This window comes from Leucoraja erinacea, chromosome 1, assembly GCF_028641065.1.
Source record: "Leucoraja erinacea ecotype New England chromosome 1, Leri_hhj_1, whole genome shotgun sequence".
NCBI classification, from domain to species: domain Eukaryota; kingdom Metazoa; phylum Chordata; class Chondrichthyes; order Rajiformes; family Rajidae; genus Leucoraja; species Leucoraja erinaceus.
The window spans coordinates 36,495,085-36,516,659 of record NC_073377.1 but is presented as its reverse complement, the minus strand read 5'-3'; the positions used below and the strand labels follow the sequence as shown (position 1 = coordinate 36,516,659).

At 43.0% G+C, this 21,575-nt stretch overlaps 1 protein-coding gene across 1 annotated transcript in view; it reads right to left on the bottom strand.

Annotated features, from left to right (window-relative positions):
* The window catches only part of LOC129695736 (gamma-secretase subunit Aph-1b-like), a 39,443-nt gene that overhangs the window by 3,312 nt on the left and 14,556 nt on the right, over positions 1-21,575 (bottom strand). The window contains exons 3-5 of the mRNA XM_055632954.1: positions 8,710-8,783; positions 6,289-6,411; positions 1,120-1,247 (exon numbers count right to left, since the gene is read on the bottom strand). Coding sequence (XP_055488929.1) covers positions 1,120-1,247; positions 6,289-6,411; positions 8,710-8,783 — 325 coding nt within the window. The remainder of the gene's footprint in view (positions 1-1,119; positions 1,248-6,288; positions 6,412-8,709; positions 8,784-21,575) is intronic.

Below are 21,575 nucleotides of genomic sequence, written 5' to 3'. Positions count from 1 at the left end.
CTGTATTAGAGCGATTCAGAATACAAACAGGCCCTTCAGCCTATGTTCATATCTGTCACTCATTTACACCAATCTTATGTTAATCAAATCAAGTCAAGTTTATTTGTGACATACACATAGGAGATGTGCAGTGAAATGAAAAGTGGCAATGCCCGTGGACTTTGTGCAAAAACACAAATAACCAAACAAACTACAAACAGAATGTAACAGAATCACATATTCTTTTTCATATTAAATATTGTGGGCGGAAGAAAAAAGGGAAACAAACAGCAATTTAAAAAAATAAAGCAGTAGAGTGGTACTAAAGTTAGTCCCTGGTGATAGAGGAGTTTACAGTCCGAATGGCCTCTGGAAAGAAGCTTCTTCGCAACCTCTCCGTTCTCACAGCATGGCAACGGAGGCGTTTGCCTGACCGTAGCAGCTGGAACAGTCCGTTGCAGGGGTGAAAGGGGTCTCCCATGATTTTATTGGCTCGGGAGTTGCACCTCCTGATGTATAGTTCCTGCAGGGGGCGAGTGAAGTTCCCATAGTGCGTTCGACTGAACGCACTACTCTCTGCAGAGCCTTCTTGATCTCCCCGTGCATCTCACTCTGCACTTATTGGGAATGTAGGAAGACACCAGTCGGTACACTGGGAGGAAAACCATCTGTTCACAAGGAGCATATGCAAACTATGTGTAAACACCCAAGGTCAGCATTGAATCCAGATCTCTGGTGCTACCAAGCAGCGGCTCAACTTGCTGCATCAATGTGCCCCCCCCACCCACCTACCCATTATCCTTTAGTGGATCTTTCCAACACGGGTCATTTAGTGGCACATGGCAATTATGCAGATTCCGTCATAATCAAAGAAATCTGATCCTGTGATAAAGATTATATTTAAATTCAGCTAGGCAAAACAAATCTAAGAACTTCATATACAAAGGGAATTCTTAAGTAATTGAAATGACATAATATATTAGAAAAATAATTGATGATGGGGGATGGAGGGATGTAATGAGGAAAGATGGGAGGAGATTTAAGTGAAGCATAAACAATGAAATGGCACACTTTAATTCTTGGCATTCTATGCATTTCCATGCCTAATGGCTGAAAGAGACTCAAGGATAGAAAACGTACCAGTCCTGATACTAGCAAGTGTGTTGAGATCACTGCTACAACAGCCCACCATCGCTTATTCTCACATCCATCAAAGAACAACACACTCCAGAATGTATGTAGCAGTATGATGGCCATGGTCATAAATGCTGAAAAGCAGAGAATAGTTGATTAGGAGCAGAACATACAGCAAGAAAGCATCATAAGCTGCTACGTACACATGCATTTTGTCAATAGGAAGTGTTACTTCTTCACTAGACTCCAAAGACTCTGCTTCCATTGGCCTTTGAGGAAGAAAATTCCAAATCACCCTCAATGATTTTATTTAATCTTCTACTCTATAAGCAACCCCTTATTTTTAAACTGTAAGCTCAATGGGAGCACAAACCGTAGTACAATTCCCATCATGACACAAGGCAACACATTATATTTAGTTATCTGAAAAGCTTGAAGGATAAGCCAACTTAAGGGCCTGTCCCTCTTGGGCGACCCAATCTGCGAGTCCAGAAGAGTGCCTTCGACCTTCGAGCTCGAGGGCACTCGCCTGGAAAGCAACGAGCTGGATCAACCGGCCACGGACCGCGAGCTGGATCGACCGAAGCGCGAGCTGCATCTACAGACCGCACACTCACACACACACAAACACATCGCGAAGGTGGGGGCCATGGAGAGCAGAGTAGCGCTGTCTGCGCGATGAAGATGAAGGTAAACGGCTGCCACAGTACGGTAAGTCCTTTAGAGAGCGCGGGGGGGAGAGAGAAGGGGAGAGAAGGAGGGAGAGAGGGATAGAGAAGGGGAGAGGGGAGGCGGAGGGGTAGAGGAGGAAAGAGAGAGGGGGGGAGAGAAGGAGTGGAGACAGTTTTAAGAAGTATAATCAATTTAGCGGGCATTTTACCTACTGGTGGGTCTTCTAGGTCGTGAAACTCCAATGAGCCAATCAAAATGGCCGTTCAGCGAAGGAGATTGCCTACGGCTGCCTGCCTGTAAGTAAATAGCGACCCCACTCCACTGCCCTTCGACCTCCTTTGACTACCTACGACTAGCATCACAACCAGCTACATCTAGACCTGCGACTAAAAAATAATCGATTTTTCAAAAGGCTGTTTTTTAGTCGAGGCCGGTTTTAATCATGATGAAAAAAAAGCAGCAACATAGATGAAGCCTCGACCACGCGGAAACCACTTTCGACCATTAGGGGGAGTGACCAAAACCTCCTGTGACATCGTGGCGACCTTGCAGCGACCATGGGTGGCGGACAAGGACACCAGAGGTTGCTGTGGCGGTCTCCTAAGTGGGACAGGCCCTTTACTTTTGATTAAACAAACTGTTTTCTTCGAGTTGTACACACTACTCAGCTACTTTTGAACATGGTGATTAATTCGTAAATCCTATTTTCAGGACATTTTAAGGAAGTGTAGCTTTTTCCTTTTATCAGAAGGCAAATCTAAACCTGTAATCAACTCCTTAGTGGTATGAAGTACAGTGAAAGAATAAAATACTGAATATCGATTTATTCCACAGCATTATATCGTCCATTCTGAGTAAGCAAATGCAATTAAGCATATAGTATACTATATCCTGGTAATATTTCCCCTTACTCTGCAAAATAGATGACCTATTATACACGTGAACATCATTATAACATTACAATTACAGAGAAAGTGTAACATCTGCAATGAGGTAGGTTGGAAGATATAGCTTATGGGAGGACCATTCAGTAGCTAAAGTATCTGATAACAGCAGAGAACAAACTGTTATAGAATCTGGTGGTACATGCTTTCAAGCTGTTATGCTGTTTGACATTGAGGGAGAGGTTGTTGTCTTTACACTATTTTACAAACCTCTCTAGATCCTTCCTGTACTCTGTATTTCCATTGGTCAAGATTACGCTCACTACTGTGGTGCCATTGGCACACTAGTTTGAGCAGAATTTGACCGCACAGTTATCGGTATATGGGGAGTATATTAAGGGGTTGAGAAGGTATCCTCATTGTGTTGAGAATTATCATGGAAGATGGTCTATCATTCAGTAAGTTATGAATCCAGCAGCAGACAGGGATGCTGACTCCTTTGTCCAGGAGATTGGAGATGAGTTTGGTTGGGATTAGGGTGTTAAAGGTAGAGCTATAGTCAATAAATAAGAGTCTGAAGTAGGTATCCTTGTCATCTAGATGTTTCAATGATGAATGTAGACCCAGGGACATGGCACCAGCCATGGACTTTAATGAAAGTGGATCAAGGCTGTCTGGGAGGCTGGAGTTAGTGTGCCATTGGAAGATAACTCATCAAACAATAAATCCCAAATGAATGCTCAAACTGAAGCATAATCCAAGCAAAATTCAGACAATTGTCCTTGAATCTTTTCCTGCCTGCTTATCTACCACATAGCTTGGAATAGATTGTTTTAAGAATTTAGTGTCAGGAATGCAAACTATGTGGCTTGCTCAACAGATCTAACTCAGCACCACGAGGGCCTCGATGGTACAGACATGGGCCTGGGAGAAGATACTGATGTTCAATGAATTTGGAGGATTTTCCAGAGACACTTGTGGTTATACCGTTCCAGCATCTTGAGATGTCTGCTGTTGGTAGCCCCAGTCTCGGCATTATGCAGGTGGGCAGGTATCGCTACTGCCCAGTAGATCATGAGATCCGCATCAAATCCAAGATCTTGACCTTCAAACTTACGTTTCCCCGAATGACCAAATCTTTTGCTGGCAAACAGATTAATAGCCCCACCTCCCTTTCAGCCTTTGCTGAGAGGTAGCTCCTAAGGCATCAACATTTTCCAGAGTCTTGCCACAAACTCCATTAATGCAAACATGCCATTCAATTTGAGAACCATTGGATTGAGTACCTCAGAATGTTTTTCTCCTATAAAAGTTATTTTGTAAGTGCATTTTTGCAGTTGTTATTTAGAATCTTGATGTTCCTTGGGTTTAAAAAAAAAAATCAACAATTTTTACAAAATTCTGAGGAAATAAACTGCATAAAGTAAAGGAGGGCTACCACCTGATATGTTAGTCTGCAGCACTATTTTTTATTGTGATTTTAAAGAGAGTATAATAGAGGGTAAGTAGGATGTTGTCTGACAAAGATTTCAACGAGACAATATTATGACATGAAATTGTCATAAAACTCCACTCAGGTAATTATAGGTGCAGACTGGCCACATCATGTATTGTGTACTACATGCACAGAATTTGAAACCATGCAAGATTATTGGCATTCCAGAAGATTGCGCAGGAGTAGAGAAACATTATCTGTGTGCAATGTTATGTCATCAACCACTCCTGAAACTATTGCAACAACCATTCGACAGCTGCCCAGGAAGTAGTTACACAATTTTAGAATGAACACAAAATCTATTATAGATTGGCGTTAACGCAAGACACAGCAGAAATGGATAGAACAGATTTAGAGGGATATGGGCCAGGCCGAGCAAATGGCACTAGCTTGAATAGAGTATCTTAGTCGGCTTGGACGGGTTAGGCATAAGGGCCTGATTCTGTGTTGTATGATTCTATGATTCAATGAACTCTGGTCAAGTAACACAACAACATGCTCAAAGCAAAATGATGACAAACTCATTGAACTGCACCATTCAACCAGCTCCTCCTATAATCCTAGATCATTCCCAGGCATATTGCCCCACAACAGAAAGATACACTAGTGGGAATATACATTGGCGTACAATGACACATTGGTGCCTGTCCGTGCATGAACATTAAACACATCCACCATTGTTACTATTGACTGGATGGGTCTCGGCCATGAGTCTAACAGCCTTTTGTGTAATCTATCATACATTTATAACTAACAAAGAAAGTGATAAAATTACTTTAACAAATTGTATTGGAGAAAAAGCTCCAAAGATTTAGCTCTTGGGGTTCATTCCAGAAGTATCCTAGAGAGAAATCATTTCCTGTCAACGGCAGGAAAATCCTGCAGGACCAGCAAGTCTAGATTGATCAGAGATACAACTGTTAATTAGAAGCCCTGGGAATCTACATACAGATGTTTTCAAAACAGTCTGTCCGAACACGGTGCAAGTATTAATACAATTTAGTCCCTAAAGCTTATACAAAGAAAACACCTCTTCATGGCATGTCAAGTCACAACGAACCTAAGCGTATGTCATTAAAGTTGACATAAACACACGTTGTATTATCTGTACATGTACACACACTCTCCTAGACAGTGAAGAACAGAAGCATGGGATACACAAGTAATATGGAACATTTACTTACAATGTTTAATTACGGATGCCAAGATGGATATTTGAAGCAGTAAACAACTCAAACAACATCATTCATAATTTACTAATGTATGCAACCAAATCCTTTTAACTATTGACTCCACCTGCATAAAACTTTATAGATTTTGGAATGATATCTTTGAAATACTTACAAAATTATTCAAGACAAGAATGGAACCTAATACTGAAATGATTATATTTGGTGTAATGGAAGATGGGAATAAATTGAACACATCTCAAAATCTATTCCTTAACTATGGTTTAATAATAGCAAAAAATTAATACTTAAATTTTGGAAGGGTACATCAATACCAACGCTTAAAATGTGGATTGCAAGTATGTTGGACACCGCTCATCTTGAGGAAATGCGATTCCTCCTAATGGATAAATCAGACCAATTCATAACGAGTTGGTCTCCATTCGTCGTTTTTTTGGAATCATATGGTGCAACACAATTGTAAAAAAATAACTGTTTCAGGACTGGACGAGGGTTGGTCAAGATTATAAATAATGATCTCCTTTTCTTTTTTATTTTATTTTCTTTTCACTATTTTCTCTCTCAATTTTCTTCATTTACTCGTTCTCTTTCTTCACACACTATATATTTCACATCTTTCTATCCTTTACTATCTAACTTCTTTTTCTTATTCTCATCTTTTTTCAATGTAACAAAAAAAAAAAAAAAGAAGTTGTACATAAAATGTATTATGAAAATATATATTAGGCACTATGGTGCCATATGACTGTACTTACTTCTAATAAAATAAAATATTTAAAAAAAAACTATTGACTCCAATACTGTCCCAATGATTTTAATAGTCAGTTAATCAAGTGCATATCATTAATTTTCAATATGTAGCAAAGCATTCCTAAATAGCAGGGTAAAGATACTTTTCAAAACAACACAAACCAATTGAAATACTAAGAATTACCTGATGTGAGGAAATAATACTGAGAATCATGAAATATTCCCACAGTTCCTGGTCCCACAGAGCCAGCTAGTATGTTGACAACAGAGAAAGCACCACTCATTATTCCAAATCCAAGTCCTGCCACTGGAAAATTTAAAAATACAAATTTAATTCACAACTTCATATATTATGCACAGATATAGTGAAAAATAACCAATGAAATATTCACTTCCCAAACAATAATCAGTTCTCATCACAGTATAGCTTGCCTTGCACTGTTAATCCTGGTCGAATTGGAGAGGCTAGGATCCTAACATTGAGTAAAGGCTTCTGGGCTGCTTGGCCATTCGGTCTATTTAAAAGTGCTTTCTGTAGAAATGGGACAAGCTGCAGAATGGTGCCAGTTTGTCTAGAGCCCAGGTCTGAGCTGCAGGAAGAGAATGGGAACATCTGCAGACCCTGACAATTAGGTGCAAAATGCATAGAATGGATTGGATGAATGTAAACCAGACATACACATTGTTGCAAAGCTTTGCTTTGCTGGATGTTGATTGGATTAAGTATTGAGCCTTGTCTGGTTTTCTTGCATATCAGGGCAAATGTTGCGATGTTCGTTTCCTCTGAGAAACACTGTTTGAATACAATGTATTATTGGGTTTGGGGAAATATCTGTCATGTATGGGGTTAATCGATATCTATAATCGGATTGTAAACCCCATGTGGTTCGGCCCCTCAAGGTCTGGGGACCTATAAAAGTCAGCTGCCACGAGGTCCTGTGTCGATCTTGTGGAAGAGCGCTTAGGACAGTGTGACCTTCTGTAGTGTGTGCGAGGCCTAGATGGCTTGAACAGGCAGATGCGCGGATCGAACCCGTGGTAGTTAGGTACAGTAGTGGGAACTGTAATTGTGTTTTGTCAAAATAAAGTTTAGATGCGCAAGTGCTTGACTCAGTGATTTTTGACTGAAACTAGACTGGGGGGAAGCTTAGAACGACCAATTTACAGCACCAATACCTCAGGAAACCAAGGATCCCAACCCAAAACGTTTTCTATCCTTATTCTTCTAAGATGCAGCATGTCCTGCCGAGTTACCCCAGCACTTTGTCTTTTTGTTGTAAATCAGCACCTGCAGTTCCTGTTTCCACAGACGTGTACTCCCTGGCTTCTTTCACACATTTATCCTTCATTGTCAAATCACTGTTGGATTGTTCATTGTGGAATATTAGAAGCATAGAAACGTTGAAAATAGATGCAGGAGGAGGCCATTCGGCCCTTCGAGCCAGCACCGCCATTCATTGTGATCATGGCTGATCGTCCCCAATCAATAACCCGTGCCTGCCTTCTCCCCATATCCCTTGATTCCACTAGCCCCTAGAGCTCCATCTAACTCTCTTAAATCCATCCAGTGATTTGGCCTCCACTGCCCTCTGTGGCAGGGAATTCCACAAATTCACAACTCTCTGGGTGAAAATGTTTTCTCTCACCTCAGTCTTAAACGGCATCCCTTTTTTTGGGAAGATATACTAAGACTGCGGCCCTTGGTTCTGGACTTGCTCAACATTGGGGACATTTTTCCTGCATCTAGCTTGTCCAGTCCTTTTATAATTTTATATGTTTCTATAAGAAACTATATTGTTCTGAACTAAGTAACAACGTTGTAAAAAATAAAATCAGCAATTATGTAACCCACTAATTTTTCATTTTATTTATCTCTGCCCTTAACCAATTTGACAAAATGATAGGAAAATCAATTGTTCAATTTGATACGATACGATAGAACTTTATTTATCCCAGGAAATTGGTCTGCCAACAGTCATAAAACACAACAAGATACATGAAACATGAAATTAAATTCACGATGGGGAAAGTCCAGGATTTGGGATGTGCAAAGATTGTGGGAGGGAAGTCATTCTACCCCATGACCGAAGGGGGAGGTGTTGTACAGTTAGATAGCCACAGGGAAAATTTATCTTTTGTAGTGTTCTGTGCTGCATTTAGGTGGAACCAGTCTGTTGCTGAAGGTGTTCCTCAGGTTGACCTGTGTGGCATGGAGGGGGTGAGTTGTATTGTCCAGGATGCACCGGCGTTTGAGGAGCATCCTCCCCTCCAAGACCATCTCCAGTGTATCCAACTCCACTCCCCAGGATGAAGTCGGCCTTCCTGATGAGCTTGTTGAGTCTGTTGGCGTCCGCGGCCTTCGCCATGCTGCCCCAGCACATGACGCGAAGAAGATGGCACTGTCCACCACCGATTAGTAGAACATCAGCTGCATTTTACTGCAGACATTGAAAGAGCGGAGCCTCCTCAGAAAAAAAACCTGAGGAATCTTTGATTGAAAATCGGCTGTTTGATAATAATATCTGGCTCAACATATGGAATAAAGCCTACAGTGGTCTTAACAATGGAAAATCTCATTAATTTTTTCAATAAAAGTATTGCTCACCATAAGCCATTTGCTGGACTGACAAAGGTGACTTTCCATCTTCACTTAGTGCTGCTAAACCTTCGTTTGCTTTTCTAAAAATAATTAAAAAACACAAATTGGTGATCTACTCCTTAAAAACAGATGTTCATTTTGGGAAGATAAACAACAATACACAAACAAAACACAAATAACAAAATGTGAACTTACTTTTCTGGAACTTTGCTGACAAATACAATTTTTTAAAGAAATGGAGAAACTGACAAGGCAAATGAAAAATAACAAGGCCAAGTGACAAATAAATGTAACAGTTAAATAAAACTGATTTGCAAATATTAAGAACGGAGCGCTCCCCTCCAGCGAGCCCCAGCTCCGTGCTGACAGTCCACGCTGCACCCGCCGCCGGAGCCCCGAGCCCCGGGCGCGTCTCCGGGAAAGGCCGCGCCGATCCTCGCTGTTAGGCCACGGGGGAGGAGACCTGGAAAAAGTCGCCTCTCCTTGGAGGAGGCGACCAAAACGGTTTCCCCCTCACCCCCCCACACCACCCCCACACAAAACACACGAAGGAACATTAAAAACATACTTCAAAACATACAAAAAAAATAAAAAAAGTTGAAAAAACTAATGCGCTGCTGACAGGGCTGCCGCCAGTGCAGCGCCCCCACCGACCATTGTCCTATGTTTTTTTAATAACCCCATTCACAAAGGCAGTTTCAATGCAGGTCGAGAGGGAGCGCTAGAGATGTCAGTCCTACAGCGTGAAAATATGCCCTTTGGACTAACTCCATGCCATCTAAGCGAGTCCCACTTATCCATGCTCAGTACATATTCCTCTAAATATTTCCTATCCATGTCCCTGTCCAAGTATCTTTGAAATGCTGCTCTCGCATCTGCCTCAACTTCCTCTTCTGGCAAGTCGTTCCATATACCCACCACTGAGTGCACAAGTTGCCATTCTGGTTCCCATTAAGGGTGGCACAGCGGTAGAGTTGCTGTCTTACAGTGCCAGAGGCCCAGGTTCGATCTTGACCACGAGTGCAGTCTATATGGAGTTTGTGTGTGCTCTCCCTGTGACCGCGTGGGTTTTCTAAGGGTGCTCAGGTTTCCTCCCACATTCCAAAGATATGCAGGTTTATGTTAATTGGCTTCTGTATGGTGTCCCTGGAGTGTTGGATAGAACGTGTAAGGGTGATCATTGGTCGGCGTGGACTTGAAGGGCCGAAAGACCAGTTTTCACTCTATATCTTTAAAACTAAAACTTGCCCCACTGACATTAAATCTATGTCCTATGTTTTTTTATTCCCCTGCCCTGGGTAAAAGACTCCGTGCATTCACGCTACACATCCCCCTCATGATTTTATACACCTCTAGAAGATCATCCCTCACCTGGAGGCTTGTGACCAGTGGTGTACCTGAGGGATCATTGCTGTTTACAGTTTACATAAACAATTTGGATGAGAATGTGCAAGGTATGATTAGTAAGTTTGCAGATGACAGTAATAAAGATATTGCAGACAGTGAAGAAGGTTATCAAAACTTACAGCAGGATTTTGATCAGCTGGGCAAGTGGACTGTGGAATGGCTAATGGAGTTCAATGCAGATAAGTGTGAAGGATTGAATTTAGGGAAGTCAAACCAGAGCAGGACCTTCACAGTAGAAATTAGGTGCAGGAGTAGGCCATTCGGCCCTTCGAGCCTACAGTAAATAGTAGGGCAATTGGGATTTTTGTAGAGCAGAGGGATCTTGGAGTACTGTACAGTTACCTGAAGTAACATCACAGGTAGATAGGATGGTAAAGTTTATTGGTACATTGGCCTAAATCCAGTCAGCGTATTAAGTGCAGATGTTAACATGTTATGTTACAGTTGTACAAGACATTGGTGAGGCAGTATTTGGAATAAAGCGTTCAATTTTGTCACCCTGTTGTAGGATGGATGTTATTAATTTGGAAAGAGTGCAGAAAAGATTCACAAAGAAGTTGCAAAAACACCAGGGGCTGACCTGTAGGGAGAGATTGGGCAAGCTAGGCCTATTTTCATTGCAATGCAGGCGGCTAAGGGATGATCTTATAAAGGTGTACAAAATCATGAGGAGAGTTGTTAGGGTGAATGCAGTGTCTTTAACCCAGGTTAGGGGAATTAAGAACCAGAGGACACATATTTGATGAAAGGGTTATAGAGATTTCAGATACAGTAATAGAATCATACAGTATGGAAACAAGTCCTTCAGCCCAACTCATCCATGCTGACCAAGATACCCCATCTAAGCTAGTCTCATTTGATTGCATTTGTCCCAAATCCCTCTAAACCTATCATATGGATGGATGGATTTATGAAGGGGACATCATGCTTGACTAAACTTCTGGAATTTTTTGAGGATGTAACGAGTAGAATGGATAATAAACCAATGAGTGAGGTATATCTGGACTTCTAAAAACCCTTTGACAAGGTCCCACATAAGAGATTAGTGTGTAAAATTAGAGCACATGGTATTGGGGGTAGGGTATTGACATGGATAGAACTGGTTGGCAGACAGGAAGCAAAGAGTAGGAATTAACGGGTCCTTTTCAGAATAGCAGGCAGAGACCAGTGGGGTGCCGCAAGGCTCAGTGCTGGGACCCGTTATTTCCAATATATGTTGACGATTTAGACAAGGGAATTAAATGTAACATCTCCAAGTTTGCGGATGACACAAAGCTGGGTGGCAGTGTGAGCTGCGAGGAGGATGCTATGAGGCTGCAGGATGACTTGGATAGGTTGGGTGAGTGGGCAGATGCATTGCAGATGCAGTATAATGTGGATAAATGCTCGCACTTGCTCACACATCCACTTTGGTGGCAAGTACAAGAAGGCAGATTATTATCTGAATGGTGTCAAGATTAGGAAAGGGCTTGATCAGATATATCCGAGGACATAGAAACATAGAAACATAGAAATTAGGTGCAGGAGTAGGCCATTCGGCCCTTCGAGCCTGCACCGCCATTCAATATGATCATGGCTGATCATCCAACTCAGTATCCCGTACCTGCCTTCTCTCCATACCCCCCTGATCCCCTTAGCCACAAGGGCCACATCTAACTCCCTCTTAAATATAGCCAATGAACTGGCCTCAACTACCCTCTGTGGCAGAGAGTTCCAGAGATTCACCACTCTCTGTGTGAAAAAAGTTCTTCCGATCTCGGTTTTAAAGGATTTCCCCCTTATCCTTAAGCTGTGACCCCTTGTCCTGGACTTCCCTAACATCGAGAACAATCTTCCTGCATCTAGCCTGTCCAACCCCTTAAGAATTTTGTAAGTTTCTATAAGATCCCCATTCAATCTTCTAAATTCTAGAGAGTATAAACCAGGTCTATCCAGTCTTTCTTCATAAGACAGTCCTGACATCCCAGGAATCAGTCTGGTGAACCGTCTCTGCACTCCCTCTATGGCAATAATAATAATAATAATAATCTTTATTTATATAGCACTTTTCAACAAAACCAGTATTTGAACCAAAGTGCTTTACAGAGATTGATTAAATTAATTGAACAGATCAAATGTCAATAAATCCATAAAAACAAAAAAGAGAAAAAAGACACAGAACAGTACACTATAGAAATCAACAAGAAACGTCCCCCCACAGCAGAATTCACTGTGAGGGAAGGCACTAAAATTATCCAGTTCTCCCCCTCATAGTCCACCCGAGGTCGGGGTCTATATGTGGCCTCCTCAGCCAACTCGATTTCTCAGGCCCTCTGCCGCGAAGCCGGATCATCGCCGTCGGGTGAACGATTTTTCAGCGGCCTGGACTGAAGCGGCCGCTTCCTCCCTGAAGACTGCAGTGTCCAAAGTTCTCATTAGCCGCGCGCTGCCGGACCGCTGACACTGGCGAACTCGGACACCAGGCCCCGCGGTTATTGAAATCCAGTGCCGATCAGCTGGCCCGCGGCTGGACGCTCTGCAGCCGCAGCAGATAAGCGATGTTCCCAGTGCTCCGGAGCTTACCCCGAAGGCGACCCGGTAAGGCATCGCCCGCTCCACGTTGGTGTTGGTGTCCCAGCATCTGTACCTTGCCGTACGAAGCCCCGCAGTCCCGGCAGGAAACGCCGCTCCAGCGCTGCTCCAGCTCGACGGTAGGCAGCGTATTAAGGACAAGAAGCGGTTTGGAAGAAAACCGCTTCTCAAGACCAGGTAGGCTGGGATTTGGAACAGTTTCCCCCCCCCTTGTCCCCCCCCCCCCCCCATGTTACATAATTTGGAAAGAGTTCAACTAAGATTCAAAAAAAAATAAAAAACCAGGGGACGGACCTGCAGGAGGAGCGGCCATACACGACGGCGCATCACCCCCGCAGTCCGCCATCTTGGATAGATAATGTCCTTCCTCAGATTTGGAGACCAAAACTGTACGCAATACTCCAGGTGTGGTCTCACCAGACCCTGTACAACTGCAGTAGAACCTCTCTGCTCCTATACTCAAATCCTTTTGCAATGAAAGCTAACATACCATTCGCTTTCTTTACTGCTTGCTGCACCTGCACGCCTACCTTCAATGACTGGTGTACAATGACACCCAGGTCTCGCTGCATCTCCCCCTTTCCCAATCGGCCACCATTTAGATAATAGTCTGCTTTCCTGTTTTTGCCACCAAAATGGATAACCTCACATTTATCCACATTATACTGCATCTGCCAAACATTTGAGTGAGGTATATCAGCCTATCCAAGTCACCCTTTGCAGTCTCCTAGCATCCTCCTTACAGCTAACAATTGAGCCCCCCAGCTTAGGGGTAGGGCAAACTTGGAGATAACTGGTTCAACAGGAAGCAAAGATCAATTAATATATATTGTAAGAATAGCTGGGGTCCCAGTACTGAGCCTTGGGGTACCCCACTAGTCACTGCCTGCCATTGTGAAAAGGACCCGTTTACTCCTACTCTTTGCTTCCTGTTTGCCAGCCAGTTCTCTATCCACATCAATACTGAACCCCCAATGCCTTGTGCTTGATGTTTGGATATGACGTTCTTATGTGGGTCTTTGTCGAAAGCCTTCGGAAAGTCCAGCTATCCCACATCCTCTGGTTCTCCGCTTTCCACGCTACTGTTTATATTCTCGCAAAATTCTATAAGATTCGGCAGACATGAAAATTTTTTTTTTTTGCGGTAAACTGGTAAAGACATTGCGGTAAACCGGAGAAGAAATTGCAGGAACCCTGGTTGAAATTTATGAGTCGTCCTTAAATCAGGAAAGGTGCCGGAAGACTGGAGGGTGGCAAATGCTGTGCCTCTTTTCAAGAAGGGCTGTAGGAAAAATGCTGGGAACTATAGGCCGGTGAGCTTAATATCTGTAGTTGGAAAGTTACCAGAGTATTCTGAGGGATAGATTATACAGGCATTTGGATTGGCAAGGTCTGATTAGGGATAGTCAGCATCCAAGATACCCCATCGTTTGGTTTTGTACATGAGAGCTCGCCTCTCACAAACCTGATTGATTTTTTTGAAGACATGACCAAAAAGGTCGATGAGGGCAAAACTGTAGACGTTGAGTACATGGATTTCAGTAAGGCATTCGACAAGGTTCCGCATGGTATGCTGATCTGGAAGGTTAGATCGCATGGGATCCAAGGAGAGATAGCTAAATGAATAGCAAATTGGCTCCATGGAAGAAAGCAGAGGGTGATGGTGGCAAGTTGCTTCTCGGACTGGACACCTGTCACTAGTGGTGTGCCTCAGGGTTCGGTCCTGGGCCCGTTCATATTTGTCATCTACATCAATAATTTGGATGAGAACATACAGGGCAAGATTAGCAAGTTTCCTGATAATACAAAAGTTAGTGATTTTGCAGATAGTGAAGATGGTTGTGAAAGATTGCAGCAGGATCTGGATCGATTGGCCAGGTGGGCGGAGGAATGGTTGATGGAGGTCATGTTGCAGTTCTATAAGATGTTGGTGAGACCACATTTAGAATATTGTGCTCAGTTCTGGAAACCATGTTATAGGAAAGATATTGTCAAGCTCGAAAGGATTCAGAAAAGATTTACAAGGATGTTGCCAGGTCTAGAGGGTGTGAGCTATAGGGAGGTTGAGTAGGCTGGGTTTCTATTCCATGGAGCGCAAGAGGATGAGGGGAGATCTTATAGATGAATACAAAATCATGAGAGGAATAGATCGAGTAAATGCAGAGTCTCTTGCCCAGAATAGAGAAATCGAGGACTAGAGGACATAGGTTCAAGGTAAAGGGAAAAATATTTAATAGGAATCGGAGGGGTAACTTTTTCACACAAAGGGTGGTGGGTGTATGGAACAAGCTGCCAGAGGAGGTAGTTGAGGCTGGGACTATCCCATTGTTTAAGAAACAATTAGACAGGTACATGGATAGGACAGGTTTGGAGGAATATAGGCCAAGCGCACCCAAGTGGGACTAGTGCAGCTGGGACATTGTTGGCCGGTGTTGGCAAGTTTTCTGCCGAAGGGCCTGTTTCCACACTGTATCATTCTATCACTTGGGTGTCCTTATACATCAGTCACTGAAAGTAAGCATGCAGGTACAGCAGGCAGTGAAGAAAGCAAATAGTATGCTGGCCTTCATAGCAAGAGGCTTTGAGTATCGGAGCAAGGAGGTCCTACTGCAGTTGTACAGGGCCCTGGTGTGACCACACCTGGAGTATTGTGTGCAGTTTTCATCTCCTTATTTGAGGAAGGACATTCTTGCTATTGAGGGAGTGCAGTGTAGGGTCACCAGGTTAGTTCCCGGAATGGCCAGACATATGATGAAAGAATGGGTAGACTGGGCTTGTATTCACTGGAATTTAGAAGGATGGGAGGGTAATCTTATAGAAACATACACAATTCTTAAGGGATTGAACAGGCTAGGTGCAGGAAAAATGTCCCCCATGTTGGGAGAGTCCAGAACCAGGGGTAATGGTATAAAAATAAGAGGTTGGCCATTTAGGACTGAGATGAGGAAAACATTCGTTCACTGGACTCTGCCACCGAAGGCAGGAGGCCAATTCACTGGATGTTTTCAAGAGAGAGTTAGATTTAGCTCTTAGGTCAAGGGATATGGGGGAAAAGCAGAAACGAGGTACTGGTTTTGGATAATCAGCCATGATCATATTGAATGACGGTGCTGGCTCGAGGGGTCGAATGGTCTACTCCCGCACCAATTTTTTATGTTTCTATGTTGCATATGCACGTACCTATCTTGAGGGACAACGTTTTCACTCAGAGGTGGGTATATGGAATAAGCTGCCAGAGGAGGTAGTCGAGGCAGGTACAATAACAACATTTAAAAGACACTTGAACAAGTATGTGGATAGGAAAGGTGTGGGATGATATGGCCCAAATGCTGGCAAACGGGACTGACTTAGATGGGGCAGCTTGGTCGGCATCGATGAGTCGGGCTGAAGGGTCAATTTCGTGCCATATGACTCAATGTCTCCATCTGAAATTTCTGTAACAAGAACATTAATCGGCCTTCTTTTTCTGATTATTTCGACAGGTCATTGACCCAAAATATTAACAGCTTCTCCAAAAACAACCCGGCTTACTGAGCATTTCCTGCATTTTGTGTTTTAATTCTGACTTCCTGATATTTTGCTCAATCAGTCAAATTGCACATTTTTCACAGGCAGCCTAACCGGCTTTGAAGTTCGCATTAGTGATGCAAAGAATGTCATCAGCACTCACATGATCTTGTGCATGAAATAGGACCACAGCAGAATGTTTTAAAGTGTCGTTGTGAATGATTTTGTGGGCAAGAAAAGAAGCATTTACTGGAAGTACGCGGGCTATATTTACGCAAATCACATGGGAATAGTCACACAGAAATGAACAGCGATTGAGAAACAAATAAAAGAGACTATTGTGGTAACTATGTCAAATTATTTTTTTTTTAAATCACAAGGACAGGGGCCATAGGCTTTTGCAAATGCAACTGGTGGATAATATTTCTGGAGACAAAGTGCTGGTGTAACTCAGCAGGTCAGGCAGCATCTCTGGAAAAGATGGATAGGTGATGTTTTGGGTCAAGACAGGTTACATTTTTTAGGTTTGATGAGAGAAGTACTGCACCATAAGCCGGGAGTAAGAGATGCAACATGACATTCAAGAGAAAAGTGCAAGGAAATGATAACATTAATGAGGCTGGAGAAGAAAAATAATCAAGGAAGGAGTTGGGAATGATATAGTTGTCGTAGTCAGGAGAGTAGACATTTACAGAGATAATGACTAAATCTGTTTCATCATTGAAAGATGATGCAGTCTTGCAGTTTCTTATCAATTAATTAAAACCTTTGCAGGCAATTTGTCAAAACAAGGAACTACACATGTAGGTTAATGCACCAAATTACACAAAGTGGTGGAGTAACTCAGCAGGTCAGGTAGCATCCCTGGAGAACATGGATAGGTGATGTTTCGGGTTGAGGCCCTTCTTCAGACTTTTGAAATGTTTCCTTCCCATTGTGCAAGTTCCACCCACAACTACTTTAGGTGACCTGGATATGATTCTACAGAAAACAGGTCATCTAGTTAAAATATTTTGGAAATATTTTACATGATTCTTTAAAATAATATTAGTGGAAAACAATAACGTATACATATCTCAGTTCATAACTAAAAAAATAGGGGTAGGCCATTTAGAACAGAGATGAGTAAAAAAAAAATCACGCAGAGAGTTGTGAGTCTGTGGAATTGTCTGCCTCAGAAGGCAGTGGAGGCCAATTCTCTGGATGCTTTTAAGAGTTGGATAGAGCTCTTAAAGATAGCAGTCAAGGGATATGGGGTGAAGGCAGGAACGGTATACTGATTATGGATGATCAGCCATGATCACAGTGAATGGCTGTGCGGGCTCGCAGGGCCGAATGGTCTATTCCTGCCCCTATTGTCCTAATTATTCAGCAATATTAACTGGTAACTACGGTGAATATTGTCTTCCTGTAGATTTTTAATTACTTTCAAAGAAATCCTACCAAGTCAAATCTGATCTCAGCTGCAGATGGTTTATTAAAATAAAATTCTTTGTCAGCATTCAGACAATGATGAGCATATGGAATGAACTGCCGAAAAAAGTGGTTGAGGCAAGTACAATGACAAGATTTAAAATACATTTGGACAAATATCTGCATAGGAAAGCTTTAGAAGGATATGGACCAGGCTATAGCAAATGTGATTAGCTTAAATGAGGCATCTTGGTTTGCATGGACGATTAGGCTGAAGGGTCTATTTCCGTACTGGATAGAACATAGAACACGGCAGCACAGGAACAGATCCTTTGTCCCACAACGTCTATGCTGACGTGATGTCATGACCAACCCTATCTGTCTGCACATAATGCCTATCCTTCCATTCCCTGCATATCCAAAAACCTCTAAACGCCACTATCGTATCTGCCTCAACCATCACCCCTAGCAGAGCATTCCAGGCACATCATCCTCTGAGTAAAATAACTTACCTCGAACATCTCCTTTAAACTGCCCTTCTCACCATAAAGTTATGCCCTCTAGTATTTGATATTTCCATTCTGGGAAATAAGCTCTGACCATCGTATCCTATCTATGCCTCTCTAGATTCTGTTCAGGCTCTCCTCAAACGTAGCCCCAGAGCAAAATGAACAACAGGAAAGGCACCATTATCACTGGAAAAAAAACTGTTTTACTATATAATAGATTTCAAGCCAACATTCAATGAGCTTTACACTTGTTAGTTGCACAAATGTAAATCTATTTCTTCTTGAAGCTAATCAAGCTATGGCATTGTGAGTATTGGTAAAATATAACACTGATAACTGTTTGCAACGATATTGCCAGCTGACAGAATCAGAAATTCGGCCTTGCAGCCAAACTTGTCCATGGCAACCATGATGCCTACCTTCGTTGATCTCTTTTGTATACATTAAGTTTATATCACGCTAGGCTATTCATATCTCAGTACCTGTCCAAATGTCTTTTAAATATTGTAATTATCGCTGCCTAGACTCTACTACCTATGGCAACTTGTTGCATATAACCACTACCCAACCATGTGGAAAAATGTATCCCTCTAATCTCAACATTTTTCTGACTCACCTTAAACCTAGTTCTAAACTCCCATATCCTGGGGAAAAAAAGATTCTGACCATCCATCCATAACTCTCGTAATTTTATATACAGGTGCACAACCTTTTATCCGGAGTTCCGGATACCGAAAAACTCCGAAACCGGACATTTTTTCCAGATGTCGTCTGCGCACCAAAGCTCGCGTTTGGCGCCAAACTTGACCCGAAACGACCCACGGTCAACCCAGGTCTGTACTACTGTAGCGGCTGCCTCCTCCCCGGAGACCGGGAGACGCTTAAACATCTGTAAATCATTGCTTAAATGTTAGTCAGTTAGTTTGGAGGGCTTTTATGTGAAGGGGGGGGGGGGGGGGTGAAGGGGTAAACTTTAATTCTTAGTCCCCCACCTGATCGGAGAGGCGGGGAGCGGTCAATGCTTTACCAGGTCGCCGTGCAGTAAGCTCCGCAGTGCTGTGGCCGGTGGGGCTGCGGGCGGCGCTGGTTGTAGCTCCGACCCCGGCAACTCTACCCCTGGCTGCGAGGCGCTCCAAATCCAGCGCGGCCCGCGGCCGGACGCCCCAGCTCCGCAAATGTTGGGAGTCGGCGGCGTCGCAGCGCTGGGATACCAGCGGGGAGCGAGCAATGCCTTACCGGGTCGCCGTGCGGCAAGCTCCGGAGCGCTGTGGCCGCCGACTCCCAACTTTCGCGGAGCGTCGCTGGATTTGGAGCCGCGCAGCCAGGGGTAGAGTTGCCGGGGTCGGAGCTCCAACCGGCACCGCCCGCGGCCGGACGGAGCCCGCAGCTGCGCGAGGTTGGGAGTCGCCGACCAGGTAGGGGACTAGGAATTAAAGTTTCCCCCCTTCACCCCTACTCCACCACCACCACATAAAATCCCTCCAAACTAACTGACTAACATTTATGCAATGATTCTCCCGGTCTCCGGGGAGGAGGCAGCTGCTCCAGACTTTTCAAGCCGCCCGCGCTACCTACCTAATCTACGCTAAAAATCTTCCATTCGGAAATCCGAAAATGTCCGAAATCCGACAAGTGTCTGGTCCCAAGGCTTTCGGATAAAAGGTTCTGCACCTGTACCTTAATATGATCAAGCTTCAGCCTCCTATGTTCCATTGAGAATAAAACCAGCCTTTTCAATCTCTGTAGAAACTGCAGGACGCCCATAAATATCATGACAAATGTGAGTATCACATTTTTTCTGGGAAGTTTTGATCTCCTTTCCTTAAAAAAAGAATATAGTAGCAACGTAGGCAGTTCAAAGGAGATTCACTAGGCCAATTCTGAAGAGGGCTGCCGTATCAAGAAAGGCTAAAGGCTAAAACAGTTTGGTTCTGTGTTCTTTGGAGTTTAGAAGAAAAAGAGTTAACCTTGTTGATACTATAGGATCCCGAGGTCACATGACTGAATAAATGTTGAGGTGTTACAAAATGAGGAGCTGGTCATTTGAAAAGGAGATGTGTAGAAATGTAATTTTGCAGAGATTGGAGAATCACAGGAATTCCCTAACCCAAGAGGATTGCGGAGTATGGCTTACTAGGAGCATCACCCGGCGCGGCGTTAATGGCCGCGGGATAATTACCATCGCCCGCCGGGGGCTTTGACTCTGACATTGGGGGGGAGAGGGGAGTGCAGGAGTGAGATAAGTTTTTTGCCTTCCATCACAGCGAGGAGGAGATGCGCTGTGATGGATGTTTGTGTAATTGTGTTGTGTCTTGGGTCTTTTCTTTTTGTATGTATGACTGCAGAAACAACAAATGACAAATAAATTTGTATTGTATTAAGGAATAGATTGAAACATTTTTGAAAGATCAGGAAATGTGCAGAACTGTCACAAGGCTGTGGGAAACTCGTACAGATGAGAAGTTCAAAGATCAATCATGATCATATTGAACGGTGGAGCAGACTTAAAGGGGCCTGATGACCATCTCATGCCTTTATTTTCTAATGTAGTGTTTGTCATTCCAGCTGTTCCCTGACAATGAACAATTCATAGCATACAGCAGTAGAGAGCCAACTATTTCCAGTTTTCAACGGTTATCTTGGGAAAATTTAGTCACTGACCATTCAATTCCACTGATAAGTAACTGCTGTATGAGAGAGATACAAGCTATAGGGAATGTACATGTTTTTGACAATTGAATTAAATGAATCCTTAATTTGTTGTTTTACATGTCAATGTGATTTTTTTCCATATGTTTTGAATGGGGGTGAAGTTGCTCCTTGAATATTCATTCCAGTTAAGCGTAGATCCGGCGGATGGAGGACTGGGAAACATGGATAGCTCGTTATTCCCAGTAAATTCTTGGTGTACCTTTATCTGGATTTACAGGTGGAAAAGTTTAATGGAAAACGAGCCTCTGCAAAATTTCCATTCAGTGCCTGTTAACACCATCTATTACCAGCATACATGCTGCAACAACACCAAGGGCACAAGGGGATGTGCATCAAGGCAATTATAATCAGATTACATTCACCAAGATACTGAAGAGGCCATAATTTCTGCATCCAAAAAAATCAAAACACCAAAGACCTTAGTTTGACCAATTATACTATTTGGACCTGTGGAACTGAGACAAAGAGATATTTCTTAATGGAGATGGTGGGGAATTGTCAGAATTCTTTACCTGCAGGACCAAGAGTCCCAGTCATCGAGCTCATTAGGAAGAGAGATTAAGGATCACTGCAAATTAAAGGAATCAGGTGATTTGGGGATGGTGCAGGGAAGTGACCTTCAAGTAGTAGGTCAAATATGATCTTGGTAAAACATATTCAAAGGGGCTAAATGGTTATAAAATGAAACATGCATTCTTGCCACAAACAGAGCATACTGTTCCCCAGCAGCAAAAAGAAGAAGCCTATTGTTCT